Source organism: Pseudochaenichthys georgianus, chromosome 9 (assembly GCF_902827115.2).
Source record: "Pseudochaenichthys georgianus chromosome 9, fPseGeo1.2, whole genome shotgun sequence".
NCBI lineage: Eukaryota > Metazoa > Chordata > Actinopteri > Perciformes > Channichthyidae > Pseudochaenichthys > Pseudochaenichthys georgianus.
The window spans coordinates 21,331,501-21,355,762 of NC_047511.1; the positions used below are offsets into that span (position 1 = coordinate 21,331,501).

Below are 24,262 nucleotides of genomic sequence, written 5' to 3' on the forward strand. Positions count from 1 at the left end.
TTCCCAAGCAGGTTATTTTACCCTTGGGTAAGCACAAACTAACAGGCAGTGTAAATGATATCTAACCTGAGCATCATCTTGGACATACTCCAGAGAAGCCCCGCCCACCCAGGTGAGGGGTGTGGTTTCAGAACACAGGTAGGCCTGCACAGACACCACCTCAGCCAGGTTATGACCTAAAAAGACACGACCCGTCAAAACACAGATTTTATTCAGAGCAGATTTGTATTTCTTTTAAATAAAAAGAGTATGTATATACAGTCTGAGTTTGTAAGTCACCCTCTAAAAACACAAATCCACTGGTAAGGTCCTTAAAATATACCTTTTATGTTTCATCCCAGAGCCTCAGTGCATTATTGTGGTTCAAAATGTTATCAGATTTTCATTTAGTATGCTGAAAGGGCTTTTCTTTTATGGAGAAGATGACTTGCTTTTAATAGTGCCGTTATAGTAGAGTGCTCAAGCCTGCAGGACTGCCTGTTGTCTGCGTCAACCTACACAGAGGCTCAGTAATGTTGACGTATTGTTTATGGCGCTGTTTCCCCCCTGAGAGGAAGCTGATAAGATTCTGTGCCTTTCCAGACCTCAAGTCACAGACTGTGATTGTGCAAGTGTGTTTCCATTTGTGTGTGTGTGTGTGTGTGTGTGTGTGTGTGTGTGTGTGTGTGTGTGTGTGTGTGTGTGTGTGTGTGTGTGTGTTTCCATTTGTGTGTGTGTGTGTGTGTGTGTGTGTGTGTGTGTGTGTGTGTGTGTGTGTGTGTGTGTGTGTGTGTGTGTGTGTGTGTGTGTGTGTGTGTGTGTGTGTGTGTGTGTGTGGGACGATCAAAATAGTGATATACTGTTCATGAGTTTATCACAGACAATAAGAAAAACCTGGAGTTGTCAGATTGTGCAATGGAGGGTTATGTCTGAACATGGTGTTCTAAATAAATTCTCCCTTTTGGAGGAAAAACATATTACCTAATATACACAGTTACACACACATCAATATAGTATGATCTACAGGCATACAACGTAACATACCAGGAACGATAAAGCAGAGCATGACATCACTAAGAGCCCTGGTGACATGGACCAGTGTGGATCCTTCCAAGACAACGTAGACCTCTGCATCCTCGGGAAGCGAGTCAAAACCATCCAGCAGTGCAAATACTTTCGCCTGGCCCTAAGACAAAGACAATTCAGAGAGTTTGAAAGAGAAAATGAAGACGAAAGATGCTTGAGAGCATGATATATTTCTATTCCTAAAGATACAGGCTCATTTCTGTGAAGTACACTAAATCCCCTCACAGCATGCCAATTGAGGACCATAGAACATTACCCCTCAATAAAACCAGGAATGTCTTGAAGTCTACTGCAAAGACCTGCCCTGATACTAAAAGGCCAGAACACTTTAGACTTCTGACCTGAGGCAGAGAAAAGTGAAATAGGGCAGAATATTTACACTGATTTGTAGGCTGATTACTGGCCTTTGAACAACATGTAATGTGCCAGCCTCACTGGACTCTGTGAATACATCACTTTGTATTGCCGATACATATTGTAACATAACTTCAAAACCGAATTCTTCCACAACTTTCTTGGTTGCCTAAAACGGCTTATAGAATAATTTCTATTTCTACCATTGTTAAGTGCCTATAGCTCCCCAACAGCCTCAAAAGTGTGTAACTAAAATGAATGATCTTGAGTAGATAACGTCAGCCAATTCATCCAAATGACAGGGGCAGATTTTTTAGGTCAAATTGTCTCACCTGGCTTTTTTGTTTCATTACCTCAGCCAGCTGGCTAAATGTGCTTGCCATCAGGCTAGTTGTATTACTATCTGTGGAGTGGATGTAAAATGACTAGCATGTTAAATTAATGGTTGACTACTAATGCGAAACAATAGCTTAATAACAATATTTGAAATACGGCAAGAACAATTCAAGTATTAAAAAGGAAGACAAGTTGTAAATAAGACAAATTCTCATCTTATAAAATTTAACAGAAGGCTATTTAGATTCAGCAGACACAGAGGCAGTGGTTCCCAACCTGGAGCCAAAGGTCGCAGGGGGGGCACCATGCCTCAAATTTATTTATTTATTTTAACATATAATTGTAACACAATACATGATTGTCATCATCAACATTACAATAAAATATAAAAAATAATTGATTAATTAATTTGAATAAAAATTCAAGTTGGTAGCTATTAAAGGCATAAAAAGACAGAAATGTATAATTTTTTCTTTAATAGAAATGCTTCTTCTGCCCGTAAAGTGTCCAAACCGGGCTTTTCTGGATAAGCGCATTTTTAAAACATAGTCATTGTCCATGCCGGTTTCAGTTGGATTATTTGTCACAGTTGCTCCATTTTGTACATTATTTACCACTTTTGAATCCACATAAACACATCGGCAAAATCCGGCTTACTTTGAGCATGTGTTTTAAACAGTTTAATCCCTTTGTGATTTGTTTCCCCTTGTGCCATCCTTTAATTTCTTCATACAGCGGGAATCCAAATTAATTAATCCTGAGTCCAATAACCATCAAAGTCACTCCAATAGTGCTCCTTAATTACGCTTTCATCCTCCTTTAACAAAATACTTCACATTCATCCAGTTTGTGACAGTAGTTGTAGCATTTTTGAGACTTTTAAACTTTAATTACAGCTGTTGCCCCCCCCCCCCCGTGTGTGTGTGGGTGTGTGTGTGTGTGTGTGTGTGTGTGTGTGTGTGTGGTGTGTGTGTGTGTGTGTGTGTGTGTGTGTGTGTGTGTGTGTGTGTGTGTGTGTGTGTGTGTGTGTGTGTGTGTGTGTGTGTGTGTGTGTGTGTGTGTGTGTGTGTGTGTGTGTGTGTATAACTTCCAACAGGAGTCATTTAGGGGGACTCTTGGGAAAAAAGGTTGGGAACCCCTGATCTAAGGAATGCAACTCTAAATGTTATAACAAATCTACATTTTACCTCAACCGGCTTAAAGCTCACCAACAAGTGCTTATGTTGCCAGTCTGCTGTATGTTGCTGGGCAAGCAATGTACCATGGGGTTATAAGACTTTTTTCTGTGTAAAACAATGTACTCAGTGCAGTGAGACTGACACAAACAGTACAGTTGCAGGAAATAAAACCAAAACAATAAGAGAGGCTGAAACATTTTGTAAGGCTGATGAGAACTTGATGGTAAGGTTTTAATTATGTGTGAGTTTGTCACTATGAACAGCTCCTTTCTCACTACACGATGTAATTCAACCAATTATTGATATAAACATTTTGAATATTGCAACTTTAAATTATTCTGGGTCTTTTTGGTTGTGAACCTTTTACTGTGGATAGATTAAGAAAAACATAATGTTAGTTTCAGACCCGCAGAAGAAAAAAAGAGACATCTTCCAGGGCCACTGGCCTCCTTTGGAGAGCTGCCACTTTCCACCATCTCCTACGACCTGCAGGATATCAATTTGTCCAGCTACAATGTCCTCAATAGACCAGACACCAATGCAACCACAAGACACACTGAGTGGGTTACTCTGGGAAACATATCAAACCACTGACATAGGAAGAAGTACAGCTGACAGGTTGAAGGAAAGAAGCCACACATAAATTATAAGGCTTGACTTGAATTGCAATGAATGTCTCAGATTAGTGTTGAATGATGTGAGAGTGAGGAGATTTTTTTAAGAAGTCTGGCTCTTTTTCTCAAGAGAGTATATCTATTAGCCTTGAATCACCTCAACAGCTGACCTACTTTCTCACGTCATAAAACTGAGAGGCTTTTTTCTTTACTCCTCTATGATAGCGGCACTCTGAGTAATCCTGGCTATCCCTCTCACCTAATCCTACCTTCAGGTTCATTTATGCACGTCTTGATCCCTAGTCTTTGAAATAGAGAACATCAGGTTTAACACGCATTTTATATAATGTCTACAGATCTTTTCCCGAACTCACGTTGAGATTCCTCACCTCCGTGTGATTGACCACAAATCAATGATTTTTTATTGACCCATTACCTCCATCTTATTTCCATTAAATTCAGTAAGCAAATTAAGGTATGCAGGAATGTGAGTATCCTGCTCCAAGCCTCAAAGAGTGAAAAGTATGTCTGTAGACCTGTAAAACATTGTTCAACTTTCCTGTTTTAGTAGCTACCAGAGACGGGATCAAGTCATTTCTTCCAAGTAACAAGTACGTTTCAAGTCTTTGCAATCAAGGCGAAATTCAAGAACGACAGGTCATCAAGTCCTATGTCCTAAACTTTGTGTTTCAAGTCCTAACCAAGTCATATCAAATCAGCAACGGTACGTTAATTCTTCAGGGTTCTCTCCTACAACATGACTGGATGCTATCCAGTTTTTTCAAACCAAGTGGATCTGGTGCACTCCGTGTCAGCTTTCTAGGAATGAATAGCAATATTGTTAGCTGAGAAAATTAAGGGAATTCATATTATTTATTTTTAAAAAACATGCTTTCTTATTTTGGGCTTGGAGAGAGGTATCGAGTGTTTAAGTCATAAGGCCCAAGCCCAAGTTAAGTCATAAATCATTTGTGTTTTAAGTGGAGTTGCACGTCTTTTTTGATTTCATCAAGTCAAGTATAAACTCATCAAATGTGAGTTGAGTCCAAGTCATGTCATTCAATTATGTATGTGTGGGATTCTAAAACAAGCACAGTATCAAAGGAATTTCGGTTTCATTACACTAAATGGAGAAGATCTTTGGTAGAAGGAAAACAGCCTTGAAAACATGTCAAACTAGAAAGGATTAAATTGACTGAACACAGTTTGATCAATGATCACAATGATCAATCAAGCATAAGCTCTTGTTAATGTTTGCATACTTAAGTTCCCAAGCTTATATAAATAACAAAATACTTGAATGCAGTGTTGCCCTGTTTGGCTTCAGTTTTAACTTAAAGAAAATAGATCCATTCAAAGGTTTAACCAGATACACAACAAATCAAACGGATAGCAAATACCTTTCATACTCTAAATAAAATAAAAATATCACTGTGAATGAAGCACATAGTGACTGATTTGCTAGTTATACACACAAATGCCAGACTGCTATTGTTGCCTAACTTTCCTAAGAAACTATGAGTCAGTGCTTAAATAAATCAACAGAAAAACCCAGTGACCTTGCATTCAGACCATACGGTGCCCGTCTGTTCAAAGTCTAAAACATTTATCTGCTGTCATCGTGGAATTTCATTGACCCTAATCTTATTTTAAAAGACTAGTAGGCTACATACAGTGACTTTAGTGAACTTAAACATACTGTAGTGGTGCAAAAACAGAAAAGTTGCATTTCGTCAGATATATTCAATGCATTTTAATAAAAAAATGGTTTGGTCATAAGAACAAAATATCTTAGATGTTGAAATCATACACTTTTTTTGTAAACCAGGCTTCGGATCTATCAATGCATTCCCAACTCAATTTGCAGAGATTTCCCGAGGGATGACTAACTCTTGAGATGAATTAGAGAACTCATACTTGACTGCAAACTGGAGCACATACTCACATACAGAGGCACTTTCCTCCTGCTCAGCTCCATCTGCACAGCAACTGCAGACAGACATGGACAGACATTTGAGAGACAAAAAGGAAATCCAACACTCAGTGAAGCCACGTGACTCCTAATTACTTTGGTTATTCTGCCTGCTCCTCTGATCCCGAAGAGATTATCAAACCTCATCTGGGCCAAGCGGAGTCAGGGCAGAGGTCCTCCGATGGGACAGCATCATCTTTTGATCTCAACTATGTGAATAATGATTTTAATGACGATGCTTTCTACCTGTGTGTAAAGTACCACAACAACAAAAATGCGCCAAATGATTTGCAGGCAGTGTGTAGCCAGACTACTCGTGCATGTGGGCTCGCCAGCTAAAGTAGGACATCGATTGAGTTTCACTGCTGCAAGATTCAGATCCGTTCTTTATCAGTGGCCGCTTCCTAAACTGGACTCAACAGCAAATACTTATTTCAACCATTTTACCAGAAACTGTTCTTTTTTCAGACATGTTGCATTAAAACCCTATATTTTTAATGGTCAAAGCATGAAAAAAACGAGTATGACTTCAGTGTGCTAGCGTTAAAAAATAAAAACTGCTCATCACATGACAGTTGGGATAATGATGGGACTATATCGATGATTTATTATTAAATAGCACAAACTTGATTGTCTACTTTAAGAAATGTGTTTTTTTATGTTATTGTTTGACTCGTGGTTTAATGTTGACCTATTTAGCTGCAGAATAAATGTAAGGCTCGTTTTACAGCGCTATATCCGACCAGCGTTTACATGTTAGCAAACTGTCAATAATATAAGTAGGACTCACGTTGGAAAACAATTCAACAGCTGGAAGAAAATGTTCACATTATTGACGTACCTTCACAGCTAAAACTCCGCAAGAAGAAACCTGACAATGGGCTTAATTTCAGCAAAAACAGAGCAGCTAACCCGGACACATCCTCCTGTTGCTCACTGCTAATTCAAGTGGCGCCGTTAAGCTTCAAGTTGAGAAATGGCGTTCAGTCGGTGCTGCGGCTGTTTCAGTGTGAGCTACAGCTTCCACTGAGCGAGCATCCTCCTCTCTGCCAGTGTTGGTGCTCCGTGTCTTCGCCTGGTGCAAATGCCTCCTTAATATGTGAAAGTTAACAGTTTCCTTGAGCTTACAGTGACCTCTGGTGGAAGGCCATAAAAGAGTGACGTGTGCAGAGAAAAGGGTACACGTTAAAATCGGTACCATTATCAGACTTGAGTCGAGTTTTCTTACCATTTGAACACAATTATGAAAAGTCAGTTCCAATATTACAAAGCTTTATTCACATCTGCTTATAAAACATTTGACACTGCCAAATATTATGAAAACAGAAAGAAGACATTAACAGTTCAATCATTCAAAACACACAAGCACGCATCCAGACAGATTTACATTTTGAAAGTGTTATTTCCAGACTTTCAAACAAAAAAAATCAAGTCCCTTCCCATTCACACATGGAAAGATACTTCAAGCAGTAAATGCATGTTCTCTTTGTTTCCTGCTGCGTTTTCAGTCACACCGAGTTAAAACGCCAGGGAGCTCATGGGTTTGTCAGTCTTTTAAAAACCTATCAATACCAGTTTGCTGACATGTGGTCTGTCATGTCTGGAAATGTGTGTCAGATGTTTCAAAAAGAAGTTTTTAGAGTTGTGAAGGCACTCTAACCCAGTCTTAAGCAGCCCCCCTAGTCTCAGGTAGCCTGAATCTGTGGTCTCGAGGTAATCCCGTCTCCCCCGGCCAGGCCATTAGCCCTGCTGATGCCAGGGCACGGAACCTCCATCCTGGGAAAGGAGGAGGCGAACATCGTGTCCAACATGCCCATCACCTCCAGGAGGTCCTGCTGGTAGTCGATCTCTTTCTCCAGCAGCTCCTGCAGACGCAGCAGCTGTCGGTCCACGACTGGAGACTGTCCGATAACCGACCGATAGATGTCCAGGATCATCTCTGCCGCTGTCACCAGGACAGGAGCAAACCTGGGGTCAACCACGTTCCTGGAGAACAAACAGAAGAAAGTTATCAGGTTGCAAAATGTTTGTATACGGTTTGATGTACAATAAACTAATTCAATGCATCTGATAACACATGGGCTCAATAAGTTAAACATTGTTGAAGTCTACTTGAGTAATGAAGTTTCATCTTTGTCTTACCCAATGAGAAAGTTTAGCAACCGAGCGAGGGCTTGTTCATCCCTTCCTGCCAGAGCGTTCTTCAACGTCCCCCTTCGATCCAGCTCCTTCATAACAGCCACTGTGATCTCTGGCTTTCGGTGTCTGGTCCATGTCTATAAATGCAATTATTCATTATGACAAGTCAAATCATACTGAAAACATTTTGCCATGCTTGTTTGTGCAGGAGGGTTGGGTTTCAGCTTCCAATATCGAGGATAGTGAGATGAATTCATAACACTCAAAAGTAAAGTAGCTGACCGATTTGTATTGCAAATTGAAAAAAAAAAGGCAAAACTTTACAGGAAAAGGATGTTGCCTTTTTATAAATGCATATCTCCAGAGCTGTATCCAAATACATACATTTTTTTATTTGCAGGTTCCACTGACTATGCAAATTAATTATTTGAGGTATGCTAATGCTAATGATGGTAAATGCAACATCAGCTGTGGCGAAAAACAAGTATAAAATTGTTTATGGGTTGTCAGAATACTTGAGATCATCAGGAAATTCAGTCGATGGATCACTCAAGAGATCATCATTCAACAATTGATTCAATAGGCAAGAACTTCCGTAGACACCATCACCTACTGCTGCCTTGCATTGTTGGCTGTGCTGGTAATTGAAAAGGAAAATCTAAAGTCATTTAATGGAACCGTTTGAATGGCAAAACGTACCCAATTCCATTTGACATAAGGACAAGGATAGATCATATTTCTTAAAGTTTGACAACATGAATACATATCATAGCTAGCCCTCACCACCAACTATTGCTAATCAGTATAATAAAACATACTATTTTGCCTTTTTATAAATGCATACCTCCAGAGCTGTATCCAAAGCCTTTGTGACATTAAATTTCTTGAGCTGCTTGTCGTATTTGGCCAGATGCTGTTTCACTGGCTTGCTGACGAGATAATCATCCTGGGAAAAAGATAGAAAAACTAATATAATTAACAATGGTGAGAAAGAAAAGCCTTATATTATAACTCAGTGAGCAGAAACATAGCCATTAGCCATGGCATGTTATGATTCAGTTCACACATGTGTAATCATCAATCAATAGATCACATCATGTACTGTTGACTTCAGCCGCTGTACGTAAACCAAATATTAACATACCCGTTTAGGGACAGGGTTCTTCCCCTTCACAAAAACACGATACGATGGCCGCCGCCTCTGTTGGCCAGAGATTTCCTTCGAATCTTCAAGGCTTTTCCTGTGTTTGACACTCAGGATACTATTGGTCATACCCACAACAATTGATTCATCATCCGGCTGAGAAAAAAAAAGACACATTCATAGTTTTACTAGAAATCCAGGGAAGAAATACAATTAAACACAAGAAGCCATTAATAAGTCTGTAAAATAGCTTAAAAGTTGTCAGAATTCTTGAGATCATCATGAAATTCAGACGATGGATCACTCAAGGGATCATCATTCAACACTACACTACACGGGAACTTCAGAAGACAGTCACCTCCTGTCCCATTGGATAATATTGTTGGCTATAGCTGGGAAGAATTTCTTTTCAGGAGAGCGAGTCTCAAGCAACTCAGTGATTGCAGTGGTAATTGAAAATGAAAATCTAAAAGCACTGCAAACCCAAAGTGATAAAAACAAAGCTGTCAGATCACTGTTAGGTTGGACATTGTGTTCTGGAACCCCAATGCCCTAAAGCCAACACTGAGGATAGGATGTACCGTTTCATGGGTTTAAATCCCTGGCAAACTCAGATATTTGTCATCACCTTGCAGTCTCAGTTCGTTGGTCAAATCATAGCTTGCTCTGATGGGGCACCTCAGATAAAAGGGCATTTTGATCTCTGATGTTGTTTATTTGCATGTGTATAGGCCACACGCTCTCCATAAGGATTTTCTTATGTGGTTACTCATCAACCATTGTGTAATTATCGTAAATAAAATAAAAACGTATAATAGAACATGATGAAGGATTTAATATAATTTCTTACAGCCAGAGCCAGACTGAGGATGGAGGCAGCGTAGTCAAAGTTGTGGACCACTTTGTAGTTGGTTGTGTTGTACACCTTTACATGCCTGAAAGACAAACAAATGCTCTGCATTAGATCAGGCTTATATAAAAATTACTTTTGAAATAATTGGATGACAGATTAGAGTGGGCTCTGATTTCCAGAGATTAGAATATGTTTTCTTTGTACACCATTTTACAGTGAGGTTTGCCCATACCTGTCCAGAGAAGCTGACAGCAGTCGCTGGCCGCTGCTGCTGAGACACAAAGACGTGACAGTTTTGTGATGGTTCTTCAAGGACACCAGAGGCTGGCCTCCCTTCAGCAGATCCCATACTTTCACATTGCGGCCACCTAAAGAGAGTAGAAAAAATACATTTTAAAATGTCCCGTACATTAGTAAATATAATGAAGCATGTGTGCAAGAGTTGGTCAAGTTCAGGGAGGCGGCACGTGTAGGAAAACTATTTCAGGTCGTTTTTGTCCCGATTCAAGTCACAAGCAAGCATGAAATTGACCTTAATGCTGCCTGGCTTACTACTACATATGTTATGTCTTTATCAGCAACCATTGTCAACCTTAACAAGGTGGAGGACCGTTCAAATAATTAAACACTAGTAATATAGTTTGCTTGAACCCAACAAGAGGATTTACTGTAACAACAATTGCTTTAAAAAGAGTGAACACTTGACTAAATGCAAAAAAATAAGTTTAAAACAGTTTATTAGTTGTCAGAATACTTGAGATCATCAGGAAATTCAGACGATGGATCACTCAAGAGATCATCATTCAACATTTGATTCAATAGACAAGAACTAGTAGACACCATCTCCTACTGCTGCCTTATATTGTTGGCTGTGGTGGTAATTGAAAAGAAAAATAGTCATTTAGGGAGGCGACACGTGTAAGAAAACTAGTGCTGCCTGGCTTACTACTACATATGTTATGTCTTTATCAGCAACCATTGTCAACCTTAACAAGGTGGAGGACCGTTCAAATAGTTAAACACTGGTCAAATAGTTAAACACTGGTCATATAGTTTGCTTGAATCGAACAAGTTTGCACATTTTGCTGATGCACTGATGGAGCAAGAAAAGTATTAATGGATGACTACCTGCAGAGACGAGGAGTCCCTCAGAAGGATAGAGAAGCAGACTCTCCACTGGTTGGCCGTGGTCCATGGTCATCACACTCTTATCCACTCTGGCATCAAACAGTTTTAGTGTGTGGTCATAAGATCCTAGGATCAAAACATAAATTGTTAGTCACATGAAAACTCTTTAATTCTTCCATCTGCAGGGCAGTCTACCTCAAAAGTTGTAGCTTGATACGTTTTTTTATTTGCAGGTTCCACTGACTATGCAAATTATTTATTTGAAGTATGCTAATGCTAATGATGGTAAATGTAATATCAGCTGTGGCGAAAAACAAGTGTAAAATTGTTTATGGGTTGTCAGAATACTTGAGATCATCAGGAAATTCAGTCGATGGATCACTCAAGAGATCATCATTCAACAATTGATTCAATAGACAAGAACTTCCGTAGACACCATCACCTACTGCTGCCTTGCATTGTTGGCTGTGCTGGTAATTGAAAAGGAAAATCTACCCAATTCCATTTTACATAAGGACAGGATCATATTTCTTAACGTTTGACAACATGAATAAATATCATAGCTAGCCCTCACCACCAACTATTGCTAATGAGTATAATAAAACATACTATTTCTTAGCAAAAGTAAAATTTCTCATTTTAATAATATTTTTTTTCTATAACAATGTAGTTAAATTATTGTTTTCCCAAGTAGCCATGTGAAAAGCGGGATAATGTACAGTGAACTGGTCATTATTTCAAAATCAACCATGGCAGGCTGAGCAGGACTTGATTCACAGCTTGCTTTATATTATCTCATATGTTCTTCTTTTTCATATTTAAGTTTTGTTTAGAAAAATAAAATGTTTGATTAAAATAAAAAAGGAAAATCAAATGGCGAAATGTTGGTTGATTTTGGCTGTACATCTGTAAATCAGTTTAATCTAAAAGCCACGATGAAAGATGTTGTTCAATAGTGGTTATATTGAAAAATCTCCTGGCTACAAAAAGAAAGAATATCTGGCATGCAAACATTGTTATATAAACAAATGTGTCACCCCTCTATCTCACCAGTGATGAAGAGATCTCTGTTGAGTTTGCTGGCAACGCCACAGCGAATGTAATCTGTGTGTTCTTGGTAGGTGTTGAGCTCAGTGGCATTTGGGAGGTCCCAAAGTCGACACGTGTAGTCGTCTGACCCTGTGAGGATCTGGTAACGGTCTGAGATAAAGTCTGCAACATGTACAGCCCTGACCAGGAATAAAATAAGACAAAGCATATACATCAGTTCTCTTTAATTACAACATGCTATAGGGTCAGTAAAACCGTTTTAAAAGGGTTGTCAGAATTATTGAGATCATCATGGAAATCAGTCGATGGATCACTCAAGAAATCATCATTCAACATTTCAATGTTCAAATTCAATTTTATAACAAGCAGTCTTTAGGCAAGACCACCCGGACATGTTACACATGGGATACCTACTTTGTGTGCCCTTTGAACATTCTGAGAGCCACCTTGCCGCTGACATCAAACAGCCGGACCACTGAGTCCTCACATCCCGCCACGAGCAGCTGACCGTCTGACCTGAACCTGCCACAGTATGCAGTGTCCTTAAAACGTGTAAATGACTTCACAGGCTCCTGGGAGAATGGCCCGTAAATGTGGATCTGAAGAATAACCAGAGTTATAATGAGAAAATGCATATACATTGCTTATTCAGAGGATTTACCGTAACAACAATTGAGTGAACACTTGACTAAATGCAAAAAACCAAGTTTAAAACGGTTTATTAGTCGTCAGAATACTTGAGATCATCAGGAAATTCAGACGATGGATCACTCAAGAGATCATCATTCAACAATTGATTCAATAGACAAGAACTAGTAGACACCATCTCCTACTGCCGCCTTATATTGTTGGCTGTGGTGGTAATTGAAAAGAAATGGCAAAATCTAATCAATTATTTGTATACATGTATAAAAAGATAGATGGACATCCCTTAAAGATTAACAAAATTCAGAAAAAGAAGACAACATACCCTTGTGAATGCTGTCACAGCAAAGTTGTGTGGGGCCACTGGGGAGAAGTCTATATTTGTGATTGCTCCAAATTCTTTTATGTGGAGCGGAGCCTGCAAGAGAATAAAGAAATATGCATTGCTGAGATCTAGAAAAAATGATAAGGTTGTCTCTGTAATATCAAAACAATATACACTAGAGACTTACCTTGTAGTTTTTCCAGTAGAGTGTGTCCTGTGTGACTTTCTCTCCAAGTTTAGGATAGACTTGGACTTTGGTAGGTTTAAATGAAGCCATTTTTCTGCTGATCACCAAATACTCTGGTAGGAAAAACAAAAACCATGAACACTTGCAAGATATATGACACTTAAACACCCCTCTGACCTGGTTGGTCAAATACAAATGCATTCAACGCAGTCCAACAATTCTCCAACCAAGATAATACTTTAAATTGTTTGTTGTCGTTAATTTACATCTGTAAACCTGATAGAGCTCTAACAAGAAACTGGATAAAACAAGCAGATTATGATGCTGTTAATCATGATGAAATAAGGTGGTTTTTCTTACAACGTGAAAGCTTGTTGTAATTGAAAATAAACGTGGATAAACTGGATTGAAAATACTTAGAAGCGAAACAAAAATGAACTCACAAGAATACAACCAGCAAACGGGTTACTAAATGCAGTAACATTGACATAAAGGCCACACACTTAATTGTTTAACCCAACAGTATCACAACCCAACAAACTATGCACAAAATAGTTAATTGTAATCCAACAGTGTCACTGTTTCGAGACAGCCGATGTCTTCGCTGCGCATTTAGAGATAAATATAGCCTTTAATTATTATTTTAAACTACACGCTACAACAAGCAGCTTGCTAGAAAAGAGATCAGAGCCAACGTGTTCACCACAGCAGGGCTAGCACAATGCGCTTTAGCCGCCTAGCATTTTCTACTAAACTGCTTTCTGATGATTCTCAGAATTGAACGAAAAGGTGTAAGAGTGCAAACGTACCTTTTAACTATGATGTGTAGAAATTAGATGATACTGATGTTGGTTTTCCAAGTAAACCAAAAGTTGATCATTTTAAGGAACTATCACGTTGCCTCTCGTGCGCTGGCGGACGCCATGATTACAACGTGACGACTTCCGTTATCAATGGCATATCTTTATTGTTCATTGGAAGGAAAACGTTATTCTTTTTTCCCTATTTTAAATGGCACCATATCAACTTAGTATTAAACAAACTGAATTAAACAGTAGTATTAAAGTATATTTTTGTATATTTCCTAATGTAATAATAACCCTTATCTTATCAGAAGTTTCAAGAGCTCACTTCTTTATGTACATTTCAGAAATAGGTAAATAATTGGACATGTTCTTTGCTACCTCAAATGTGACCAGATACATATTATTATTTAGAAACAAATACACTTTAATGTTTTACGTCACATTAATGTATTAGTTGAAAAAAAATGTTGGGCACATCCGCTAAGTTATGCACCTCAGAACGCCACTTCCGGTCCTCACTCCTTTCTCCGAGCTTCTATCGACTGTGTGACCCGCGTGTTTACACACTCCCAGGTTAGTTTACCTCACTGACGTATTGTATAAGCTGTCTGAGCCCCATATATATTAGGCATTGTAGAGGAACAGTCCCTTGTCCCACTCTATGCGCTGTGGCGGACAAATGTTCATTATACGTGGGCGTTAGTGTGAGTTTAAAGAGGCCCGAGCTAGCTATTTAGCTTGGCGAGCTAACAAACCGACAGTTCAGTTGTCATACTTTCTGAGAGCCCGGGTTGAAAAACAAGTTGCCCTGACTAAGTGGCGGAAAAACCAAGCATGACCCAACATCACATACTTTAATTATGCTTATAAAGCTAGCCAGCAGAACGTTGCAGACCTAATTTAGCCACACACTTCAGCTGCCCACCTCTGTCTAATTCATGCAGAACTTGAGTCGAGACTAAAAAATGTGCAGCTATTTTTGGGCTTCTGTCAGCTGACTACGGGGGGATTTGGGGGAGTTTTAGGTTTGGCACTTAATTATTGCAAACCTAATGTATCTATTGAACTGTTGAGGTCATAGATTAGGTGCCTACTTTTTGCATATTTCTTCATTATGGATTCTCATATCAAAATCCAATTTTTACTATGTGTGATGATGGGAATGACTCAATAGAAAACACAATAAGTAATGATGATAATTGTAGGTATCCCATGTTTCACATGTCTGTGTGGTCTTGCCTAAAGACTGCTTGTTATAAAATTAAATTTGAACATTGTAAATGTTGAATGATGATTTCTTGAGTGATCCATCGACTGATTTCCATGATGATCTCAATAATTCTGACAACCTTTTTTTAATGGTTTTACTGACCCTATAACATGTTTTAATTAAAGAGAACTGATGTATATGCTTTGTCTTATTTTATTCCGGCTACTATTGGTGCTTTCTTGTCTCCCAGTGCTGTGTTTGGTGAAAGTGTTTTCTATTTGTGAACACATATTACATTTAAAATATATACAATTGTGTTCCTTGTTTCAGATGAAGGAGTTTATAATGAACCAGGAGAAGCTCGCCAAACTGCAGGCGCAGGTCCGCATAGGCGGCAAGGTGAGTTGGAATGCATTCTGGCAATTGACTTGAAGAAAATGTTTTTTGACATTGGATTATTGGTATATTATATTCATGCTCATTGTTGTGCTCTCTAGGGGTCAGCGCGCCGAAAGAAGAAGGTGGTGCACAGAACAGCAACAGCAGATGACAAGAAGCTGCAGTTCTCCCTCAAGAAACTGGGAGTCAACAACATCTCTGGCATTGAAGAGGTACAGCAAATTATTTCTGAAATGCTTAACAATAAGTAAGTAAACGTGTCCTCTTCATGGCGATGATGCTCTTAGGACAGGGTACTCTTAAGTAATACAATTTAAGTATTACAAATAGCATATAGAATGCCACATTTAAAAAAAAAAAAAAAAATGTGACCAAAGGAATTCTCTTTTAAAGAAGCAGTCAGCAGGTCTAATACAATACACTTTTTCTCAAATTCAGCACATATCTCGGTTAGCTGTTCAGTTGCTCCGTGTGCATGTACAAATACAAATCTGGGTTGCATACACAGCCTCTGTCAATTGGAAACAAATTGTAACCAGGCAAGTACATAGCAAGGCAGTGGGGAGAGAGGCATGTTAAATCTGAAGGGGGTATTTGTGTGGGTTCTTCAAACATCAAATATCGTTCTCCAGAAGTACTGACTCCACCTTTTAACTGATTTGATTTCATCCTGAAGCAATGAGAACAAATAACAATGAAAGTACATGTTAAGATGATTTAATCTGTTCATCATGCTCTTTGCCACTGACCATACACTCTCTGTTGCTTGTTTGTTCCTCTGTAGGTGAACATGTTCACAAACCAGGGGACAGTGATCCACTTCAACAACCCAAAGGTGCAGGCCTCACTGGCGGCCAACACCTTCACCATCACAGGGCACGCTGAGAACAAGCAGCTCACAGAGATGCTCCCAGGAATCCTGAACCAGCTGGGAGCCGACAGCCTCACCAGCCTCAGGAGATTAGCCGAGAACCTGCCCAGACCAGGTACCCTTCACACTCTTTCCTGATCTGTGTGCATGTACCAGAACTCTCTTTGTGCTTTCTTTCAATGATGTGCTGTACTTCATCCCCCTCATAGCTGGAGAGGATATGGCCCCCATGGTTGATGCTGAAGAGGATGAGGATGATGATGTTCCAGGTAAGCACATTTACACATCATGTTTTTAAACAATTGTTTTTATTATTTTTGTTTTATTCATGTTTTATAGCATTAAAGTAGGCGAAACACTTACAGTCAAGAACAGGCTGACTTAGACGTTTGTCTTGTCACGTCAACTATGTGTTTTTTTATATCTTTCAAACTGTGTCTAAATGTATATTGGTGTGAAATGAAAAAACAGATGATCCCAAATGGAATGTATGGCGCTGATACATATGGTAACATTTTGTAATTTAGTTTCATTTGTATATTAAATCTTATGATCCTTGAGACATTTTCTTACCTTTACGGCTCACTGTTTTCTGTCCTCTTCTCCCTCTGTTTCTGTTTTTAGATCTTGTTGAAAACTTTGACGAGGCTTCAAAGGACGAGGCAAACTAAAAAACACCAGCACACATTTCTATGCCCCTTGGGACTCGCCGTACTTTGACAAAGCGACATTTTGTAATTATTGATCTGTAACTGCTCTGTGGCTACAAACAAAAGTAGCTTTTTTAATGTAACCATGACAATTGGGCTTAAACAAGTAAAACTCACTTTGTGGCATCTGTTACTTTTTTTTGTCTTGTTTTGCAGTACATATTAAATAATTTAATTCAGTGGAATGTGCAAACCTTTCTCTTTCACGTGCTGCCTTTCCTGCATGGTGATGCCCACACATCAGACATGTATTGGTGGAATCATGTAATAAAAAGGACATTTAAAGAGAAAGGTGTTATCACTTTGCTGTTTTTATTTAAACTCATGGTCCTAGTTTTCACATTTCCTCAGGGGACTAGATAATGGAAACCATGACTTATAACTGAACATTGGATTATTAGTCATTATTTACTGTGCAGAGAAAGCATAATGTCTGGAAGTATAACCATATAGTAATAACTTGGCATTGAATCACAAAGCATTACATTGTAGGGGGAAAACAATAGAAGCTTGACAGGGACTTTCAGTTTAGCTTTTTATCATGAAATGCAAGCCCATTAGGATTCCCTTTTGACAGCAGCATTAGTATTTGGAAATGTTTCTATTGCATGATACTGACGGCTAAAAACAGTACAAACATGCAGTGTAGACGGACTGTAATTAAAGCAGATGCCTCACACACTATTCGGCAAAGTACAGTAGTTGCTGTGTAGCCTTTCCTCTTCACAAGGCCCCATTCTGGATGCCCACATGTAAATGATTATAATGTTCTTACAAATCTCTTTAATATTCAGAAGTAAAGGTCCCTAGCTTCTATTCACATTGCATCTGTACCAACTGGTAAACAAAGTAATGTTCTTATTTAGTGTCAAAGGTAAATGTTTCCGTAAAGGTACTGTATAGCTTTTTTAACTAATTTGTATATGAATACAACTGGTTGAAACGGCAACATACTAGGTTGATGTTTTTAAAAGGTTTCAGTGTTCCTACATATGAGAGGTTTTTTTATTAGCACTCACACCAACTCTGGCATTACACATGAGGTACAGTCAGTTATTGGTGCCACAGAATATCAGCTGGGGAAATGTGTTTTATGCTAAATATTTGTTCAAACTGCTAAATTAAACTGCATGGTTCTCATACCTTAAATGTTCCAATAGATATCCAGAATCATGGGCACAAAATAAGTCACACTGATATACTCGTATCTATATATACTGTTTGTATGACATGTGTTATGTAGGGTGGATAATGACACCTATTGAAGTGTTTTGAGCACCCTTGATGGTTTTTTCCACTGTCTGGACTGAAGTGACCTAAGCGTCTGACATTGTGCCGCACATGGTGTACACTAAAAGATGAAAGTAGGGATTATTGGAACGTAACACATTTAATTGTTCGGGATTTTTTCTTACTCTTCTGATTCAGAGGAAAACATAAGTTTGGTGACTCAAAAATATATTTCAAGACTTAAGAAGAAATAAATAACTTGCAGCTACACTGAAACATAACATTTAAAACTAATTAAAATGACAGTATATATGCTACACATCTACATTACTAGTTTTCATTCAACATTTGCTGTCTTCATTTTCAGGCCTTTGTGATCTTTTTTTTTAATGTTAACATTTCAAACAGCTGGATCTTTTTAGTGATTTCAATATCATATATATATTTATATATATATATTGTTAATAAAAATGATAATTGATCAAAGACAGCATATGTATATACTGTGAACACAGACAAGCAGGTTATTTGAGTACACTAAATTCTGCGCTTGAACAAATTCATCAAAATGCCATCGATGTTTTAAGGAACTGAAACCTGAAACCATCTTTTTCTGTTCAGATGACCAAACAGGTTTCGCAGAATTTTAGATCATAATGGGGTCACAGTCTGTCAAGCTGTAGGTGCTTAATACTATAAAACACAGTATATTACCTAGTTACAAACTGTATGGACAATGAAGAATCATAATACCAAATAGTAACACAGACCTCCAGCAAACGTGAGTTGCAAAAATGGTTTTACTATAAAAGTAATTCCCACACTGTTTAACACATGACTGTATCAGATGACCGGCAGATCAGTGAGAACGCACACAGGACCAAAAGTGCTTTTTCGACTGTGAAATAGTTGACATTTAGCCCAACACAATTGGTTTGCCCCATATGACTAATAACAGGGAATGTCCTTTTATCTGACCCTCTCTCTGTGTCGTACGTGATGGGGGTGGGGGGGATAGATTGAAAGAAGTTGTTTTTTTTGCTCAGGTAATGCTCGGTTATATCTGGCATATTACTCCAGAATGAAGTTAAGGACATGTTTTATGGGATCATCTTGTTGGGATGAAAATAATTATGGAATTATTAATGTCCTCCCAAAGCCAAGTTGACAGTTTTAAAGAGCTTGTTTAAAATATAAATAAAAAAAGTTGTCATTTTATTTTGCATTCGACATAAAATGACATCAATATTTGGAAAAATTACAAACTAAATTTCCCAACACCCAGAAATGGAAGATAACTAGAGAAGAGAGACTGAATGTGTGTGTGTGTGTGTGTGTGTGTGTGTGTGTGTGTGTGTGTGTGTGTGTGTGTGTGTGTGTGTGTGTGTGTGTGTGTGTGTGTGTGTGTGTGTGTGTGTGTGTGTGTGTGCGCATGTGTGTGTGTGTGCGTGTGTGTGTGTGTGTGTGTGTGTGTGTGTGTGTGTGTACTGTATATTTCACATACAGTGTTATGTCACAGTATTTCAGCTTAAATTGTGAGGGCAACCCCCCACCCCTCTAACCACCCACACTTCTTATCTCCATCCCCTCCTCATTCGAAACTCGCAGTTTAAATTTGACATGCAAAACAGTATAGAGGAAATGCTCTTATCGGTTTACTATAGCGCTTAGTTTCTCTCTCTCCCCTCCAAGATGATACGATGCTGGGGAGGATGACGACAACAACAACATGATATAAAAATGATGCCCAGTGATTAGTTGGATCATACAATCATCAGGATTCATCTCTTGATTTTTTAACAGCGACACTTCAGTGTAACTTCATCAAAATGGTAAGAAAAACCTGTTGATACTACAGATATATCTGCTTTTGAATTATTGTTATTATCTGGTCAGTTAATATTGTTATGATTATATATGGCAAATGATGGAATTGATTGTAAATATCCCACTTTGCTATTTAATTTGCATTATTATAACAGATAACCAATTTCATTTAGCCAATTGAAATGTCACATGAACATATCATTTTGTGTTTCTGAATTGAAGATGAAATGGGAAATAATAATATTAAAGGAAAATCAAATGTTTCTTGTAATGCAAGTAATGGATCATTTTCAACAATTTCCTCCTTTTGCTGTCACCCAATTCTTCAGAAGTCTCTGTTTCTGTGGATGAGTGGGATTTTGTTCCTCAGCCTCACCGGAGCACAAGACCTCAAACGCTTTCCGGAACACTGTGAGTCTAATTTATTTTCATTTGTGAAATATCTGGAGAGGTTCCAAATCTGTTGATCTTGACATGCTAACAAAGTTGTTTTTGTGTTTGTCTGTGTGTGTAACTGTGTGTCTGCATCTATGTGTGTAGTTGTGGTGGCAAAAAAGAATGATGCAAATCCAGTCACGCTGACCTGCCGTACCAATGTCGAAGGAGATGTCACATGGACGTTTCAGCTGGAGGATGTCGACATCGAGGAGAATATCCAGCAGAACGGTCTGAATCTCTCTCTGTCAGCAGTAGATATACCCATGTTGGGAAAATACAGCTGCTGGAGAGGAGAAGAAATGTTATCATCAACCTATCTGCTGCTGGAGGCTGAGGAGCTTGGTAAGATGCTCTGGTTTCATTTTCCATTCTTTTTTATTGTTCATGTACTTTAAATGGCAAGAGTCTCTCAAATAGAGGAACTCATAGTGCACACTTAATTCCAAAATAGCTAGGTGGTCAAAATTATGATAATTGAAGTTAAAAATACTGAAACCTACTATGATGCACTTCCAACGACAATGTCTTATATTTAGTAATATTTTCTCTTCATTTTTGGAAGTGACAAAGTCCAAAAATGTTCCTTTACACTTGTGGTTACTCACATTGTGTATCTTTATAGATTATCTCTCTTGTCGGGCAAAGTCTTATGACTGTAACTTCAGCTGTGTCTGGTTCGACAAACGACAAACCGCAGTGCGCCTTGGACTGGGCCGTGAATGGTAAAGGAAATTAAAAAAGTTACAGTAAAAGAGGCCGAACATTTTGCATGAAGTTTATAAAGACAGACCAACAAACAGAATTGCTTCTCTCAGGTAGATATTTCACTCTGTGTTTTCCCTGTAGCAGTGAAGGTGGGAAGACGTGTGATTGGGTCAGCAGTGATCAGAAGGATGGGAGATTCCAGTTTGAGCTGAACCACTCGCTCTCACCCTACACTGAGGAAAGCACCCAGCTGGAGGTCACCGTGGAGGCCATCGTTGAACTCTCCATCCTCAGAAAGACCAAGAGATTTTATCTCAGAGACATCAGTAAGCTGAGAGAAACTAAGATACATTAGGCATTCTACGAAAGATTTGATAACAAATATACCGAATACAATTCCTGACAAAGTTGTTGACACATTTTGAGATGAGATCATTCAAAGTAATTGGTCTCAAACGATGAAAACCAAACGTTAAAATCAAACATTGATGTACAAACCTTTATCATTATTATCAAAAACTTTAAAAGTCATAATAAAAGGCAATAAGTGATAAATGAACTTCTTTCCAAATAAATGTACCAAACAGCAAAAAACAGCTGTGACTTGAAATTAAAACATAAGAATTAAAGTTCAAAAGACAAAAAAGACAAATGTAAGCCTTCGATCAAACTGTTAACAATTTTTCCTTTTATAAATGAATGTAATTATTTCAGCAAAATATGTATACATTTTTAATACATACTTTAATGATTCCTTACGTGTTGACCCATGTTTTCCTTGTTTCTCTAATTTGTGTATGTCATTTTGTCTAGTTGAACCTGACAGTCCCAACATTGTGAGGTGTCAGGAGGGGAAGGAGGACCTGAACGTCACCATCGATGCACCGTCCAGCTGGTCCACTCCGCACAGCTACTTCAGCCTGGAGCACCAAATTGAATACGTTTTAAAAGATGATGGCAAGGTACACATACATCTGGTGATCTTTTCATGTCTGTCATTATTCTCTCTGTTGTTTTTGTTTTTTCTCATTGTGCGACCTGTCTGACTTTAGACTGGACGTTCTTCTTCTGTTCTGATACCGAAGAGGATCAGCAAGCTGAGGGTTCGCTCCAGAGACGCAGTGGTGCTCTCAGCTTGGAGCCAGTGGACTGCCTGGAAAAATTTAACCTGTTGACATTATTCCAACACAACACTGTCTTCTCCTGCTCTCTCTTTGTTTCTTACATGTCCACAATGTCCTTGTGTCCTCTAACCTACTGTTTTTCACTATGTGTTTCTGGCTGTCTCCCTTTGGGGCAATTACACACACTGATAGCTAAAAGATAACACAGCACTCACCAGAAGCGAAGTAATACGTCCCTACGTTTTAAGACAGAAGATCACTAAACACTGTTATTATTTATTTTTATTTATGACTGTACTCAAACTAATAATTTGTGTATATATTCATATTTATTCTAAATATTTTACAACTCTATATGTATTTATAAACACACATAATTAAAGCAGCATGACATATTATTTGCAAGCAAAACATGACTGAATGGTTTCGTGGGACCACATCTTATAAAGTTGGTCTCAACAGTTTTGTCCATTTTAAGATCCTTGTTGAAATGACAATCAAAGGTCATTTACATATGACATCATTCAACATGAATCATAACTTGAGGAGTCAGTCCAGTTGCACTCTATACAGTCTTTCTCAAAGTTTGTTCCTTGGCCCTGTGTATTTCTGTATAAGTGTGTTGGCGTTTCTGTGTATCTTGGTGGTTTGCGACTGTGCGACCTATTAAAAGAGCTTTGTGCTTCCTTCCTCATACGTTGCTTCTTCATTTATGTGTTGCCTGCTCATGTCATGTGTACAAATGCAAAAAGTGCAGTACTTTCGTCTGGACAAAGTATCAGAAATATCCATCAGTGAATGTTTCTAGTGTATGCTCCTAATCATAGTTACTAATCACTTTTATATTATATCTACAGTACAATACTCCGGCAACAATTATAATGGATTTCTTATTTTATCATCATCACTAGTGCCTGATTTGAAAACACAAATTAGTTTAGTGGTAAAGAAGTTACACTTTTTTTAAAACTATACCATATATGTAGTATTCAACTGTTTTTTAGTTGGAAAAAAAATAAGCTATATATTTGAGCAATTAATATGTTTTTTTAAATTAGAAGAAAATTGAAATGTTAAATAGGTTCAAGAAGAATTCTGTGGTTGTAAGGTATATTTGTAATGTTTTCCCATAGCTATATCATCATTCAACAGGGATTTGTTTGTGCAAACAAAACAGACCCTATAGGCACTAACAAGCACTAGAAAACAGCAAAAGTAAGCAAAGGTGTATCAGAGCTGCATCTGCTAGCTAGATTTGATATACATGACAACTTATTTGGTTATGGTTTCAAATTTCTGATTTTAATGATTCATCCTGTAGTTCAACATTGTCAGGAGGAATATTTTGCCAGATGTTATTTACTTAAATCGGAACACATGCCGAGAGCCCAACATAAAATGTTGTTGTCCCAAAGCTAAAAAGTAAAATAAATATACTTGCTGACAGCTCAATAAAGGTCAAAAACATATTTCCCGGTGAGCAAACATAGACATACCTGCAGAGCATAATTGGCTTGAAGCTTTAGCAGTAAATGACAACGTTATGCAGACAAATAACATGCTCCAATGGGAAAGTAATGCAGATCATTACAAATGCCCAAAGAGCAACTCTTAAAACATTTTAATGGGAGCATTTTTAATATATATATATATATAGCCAGAACTTGCAGACACATTTTATTAATGTAAGATTTGTAAAAAAAAAAAAAGTGTTGCTTTTTTTTTTTTTTCCTGTAATCAGAACCTAATCTGTTATTAACTCATTACAGGTGATTACAGGGAAAAATAAACTCTGCAAATGCAAAAACAAAGCAAAGACATGCTGCCCAGAGTTGCCATCTGAGTACTTGGAAAACTGCAAGAACAGAAAAGGAAGAAAAAAAGGGGGGAAAAGTGCTAAGAAGACTTTAAAATACAATGCTTAATAAATAACATCCATTGCAACTGGGACC

The 24,262-nt window shown here is 38.2% G+C and overlaps 4 protein-coding genes across 7 annotated transcripts in view; 2 read left to right on the forward strand and 2 right to left on the reverse strand.

Annotated features, from left to right (window-relative positions):
• The window catches only part of LOC117452311 (rho guanine nucleotide exchange factor 28-like), a 45,465-nt gene extending 38,892 nt beyond the window's left edge, over nucleotides 1–6,573 (reverse strand). For 2 of the 4 annotated variants that reach the window (XM_034090853.2, XM_034090852.2), the window contains exons 1-4: nucleotides 6,361–6,573; nucleotides 5,493–5,536; nucleotides 1,024–1,165; nucleotides 67–176 (exon numbers count right to left, since the gene is read on the reverse strand). In XM_034090853.2, the coding sequence (XP_033946744.1) occupies nucleotides 67–176; nucleotides 1,024–1,165; nucleotides 5,493–5,525 (285 nt within the window). In that variant the 5' untranslated portion in view covers nucleotides 5,526–5,536; nucleotides 6,361–6,573. The remainder of the gene's footprint in view (nucleotides 1–66; nucleotides 177–1,023; nucleotides 1,166–5,492; nucleotides 5,537–6,360) is intronic. The other 2 variants (XM_034090855.2, XM_034090854.2) reach the window with 1 other exon arrangement.
• A 201-nt stretch (nucleotides 6,574–6,774) lies between these two features.
• utp15 (UTP15 small subunit processome component) lies at nucleotides 6,775–13,912 on the reverse strand. The gene is made up of 12 exons (XM_034090778.1): nucleotides 13,800–13,912; nucleotides 12,991–13,103; nucleotides 12,804–12,896; nucleotides 12,248–12,432; nucleotides 11,834–12,012; nucleotides 10,784–10,909; nucleotides 9,888–10,023; nucleotides 9,653–9,737; nucleotides 8,803–8,958; nucleotides 8,503–8,604; nucleotides 7,662–7,795; nucleotides 6,775–7,505 (listed from the first exon to the last, which is right to left on the reverse strand). Exons 2-12 carry the CDS (start codon nucleotides 13,078–13,080, stop codon nucleotides 7,205–7,207), a joined length of 1,587 nt encoding a protein of 528 aa, XP_033946669.1. The 5' UTR covers nucleotides 13,081–13,103; nucleotides 13,800–13,912; the 3' UTR covers nucleotides 6,775–7,204.
• A 374-nt stretch (nucleotides 13,913–14,286) lies between these two features.
• LOC117452274 (transcription factor BTF3-like) lies at nucleotides 14,287–17,102 on the forward strand. The gene is made up of 6 exons (XM_034090780.2): nucleotides 14,287–14,369; nucleotides 15,337–15,405; nucleotides 15,504–15,617; nucleotides 16,190–16,391; nucleotides 16,486–16,545; nucleotides 16,901–17,102. Exons 2-6 carry the CDS (start codon nucleotides 15,337–15,339, stop codon nucleotides 16,945–16,947), a joined length of 492 nt encoding a protein of 163 aa, XP_033946671.1. The 5' UTR covers nucleotides 14,287–14,369; the 3' UTR covers nucleotides 16,948–17,102.
• Nucleotides 17,103–19,920: 2,818 nt separating this feature from the next.
• il12b2 (interleukin 12B 2) lies at nucleotides 19,921–22,989 on the forward strand. Its single transcript, XM_034090779.1, has 7 exons — nucleotides 19,921–20,048; nucleotides 20,373–20,454; nucleotides 20,584–20,823; nucleotides 21,104–21,203; nucleotides 21,328–21,512; nucleotides 22,000–22,148; nucleotides 22,239–22,989. The coding sequence occupies exons 1-7, from the start codon at nucleotides 20,046–20,048 to the stop codon at nucleotides 22,359–22,361; spliced, it is 882 nt and encodes a 293-aa protein (XP_033946670.1). The 5' UTR covers nucleotides 19,921–20,045; the 3' UTR covers nucleotides 22,362–22,989.
• Nucleotides 22,990–24,262: the final 1,273 nt, after the last annotated feature.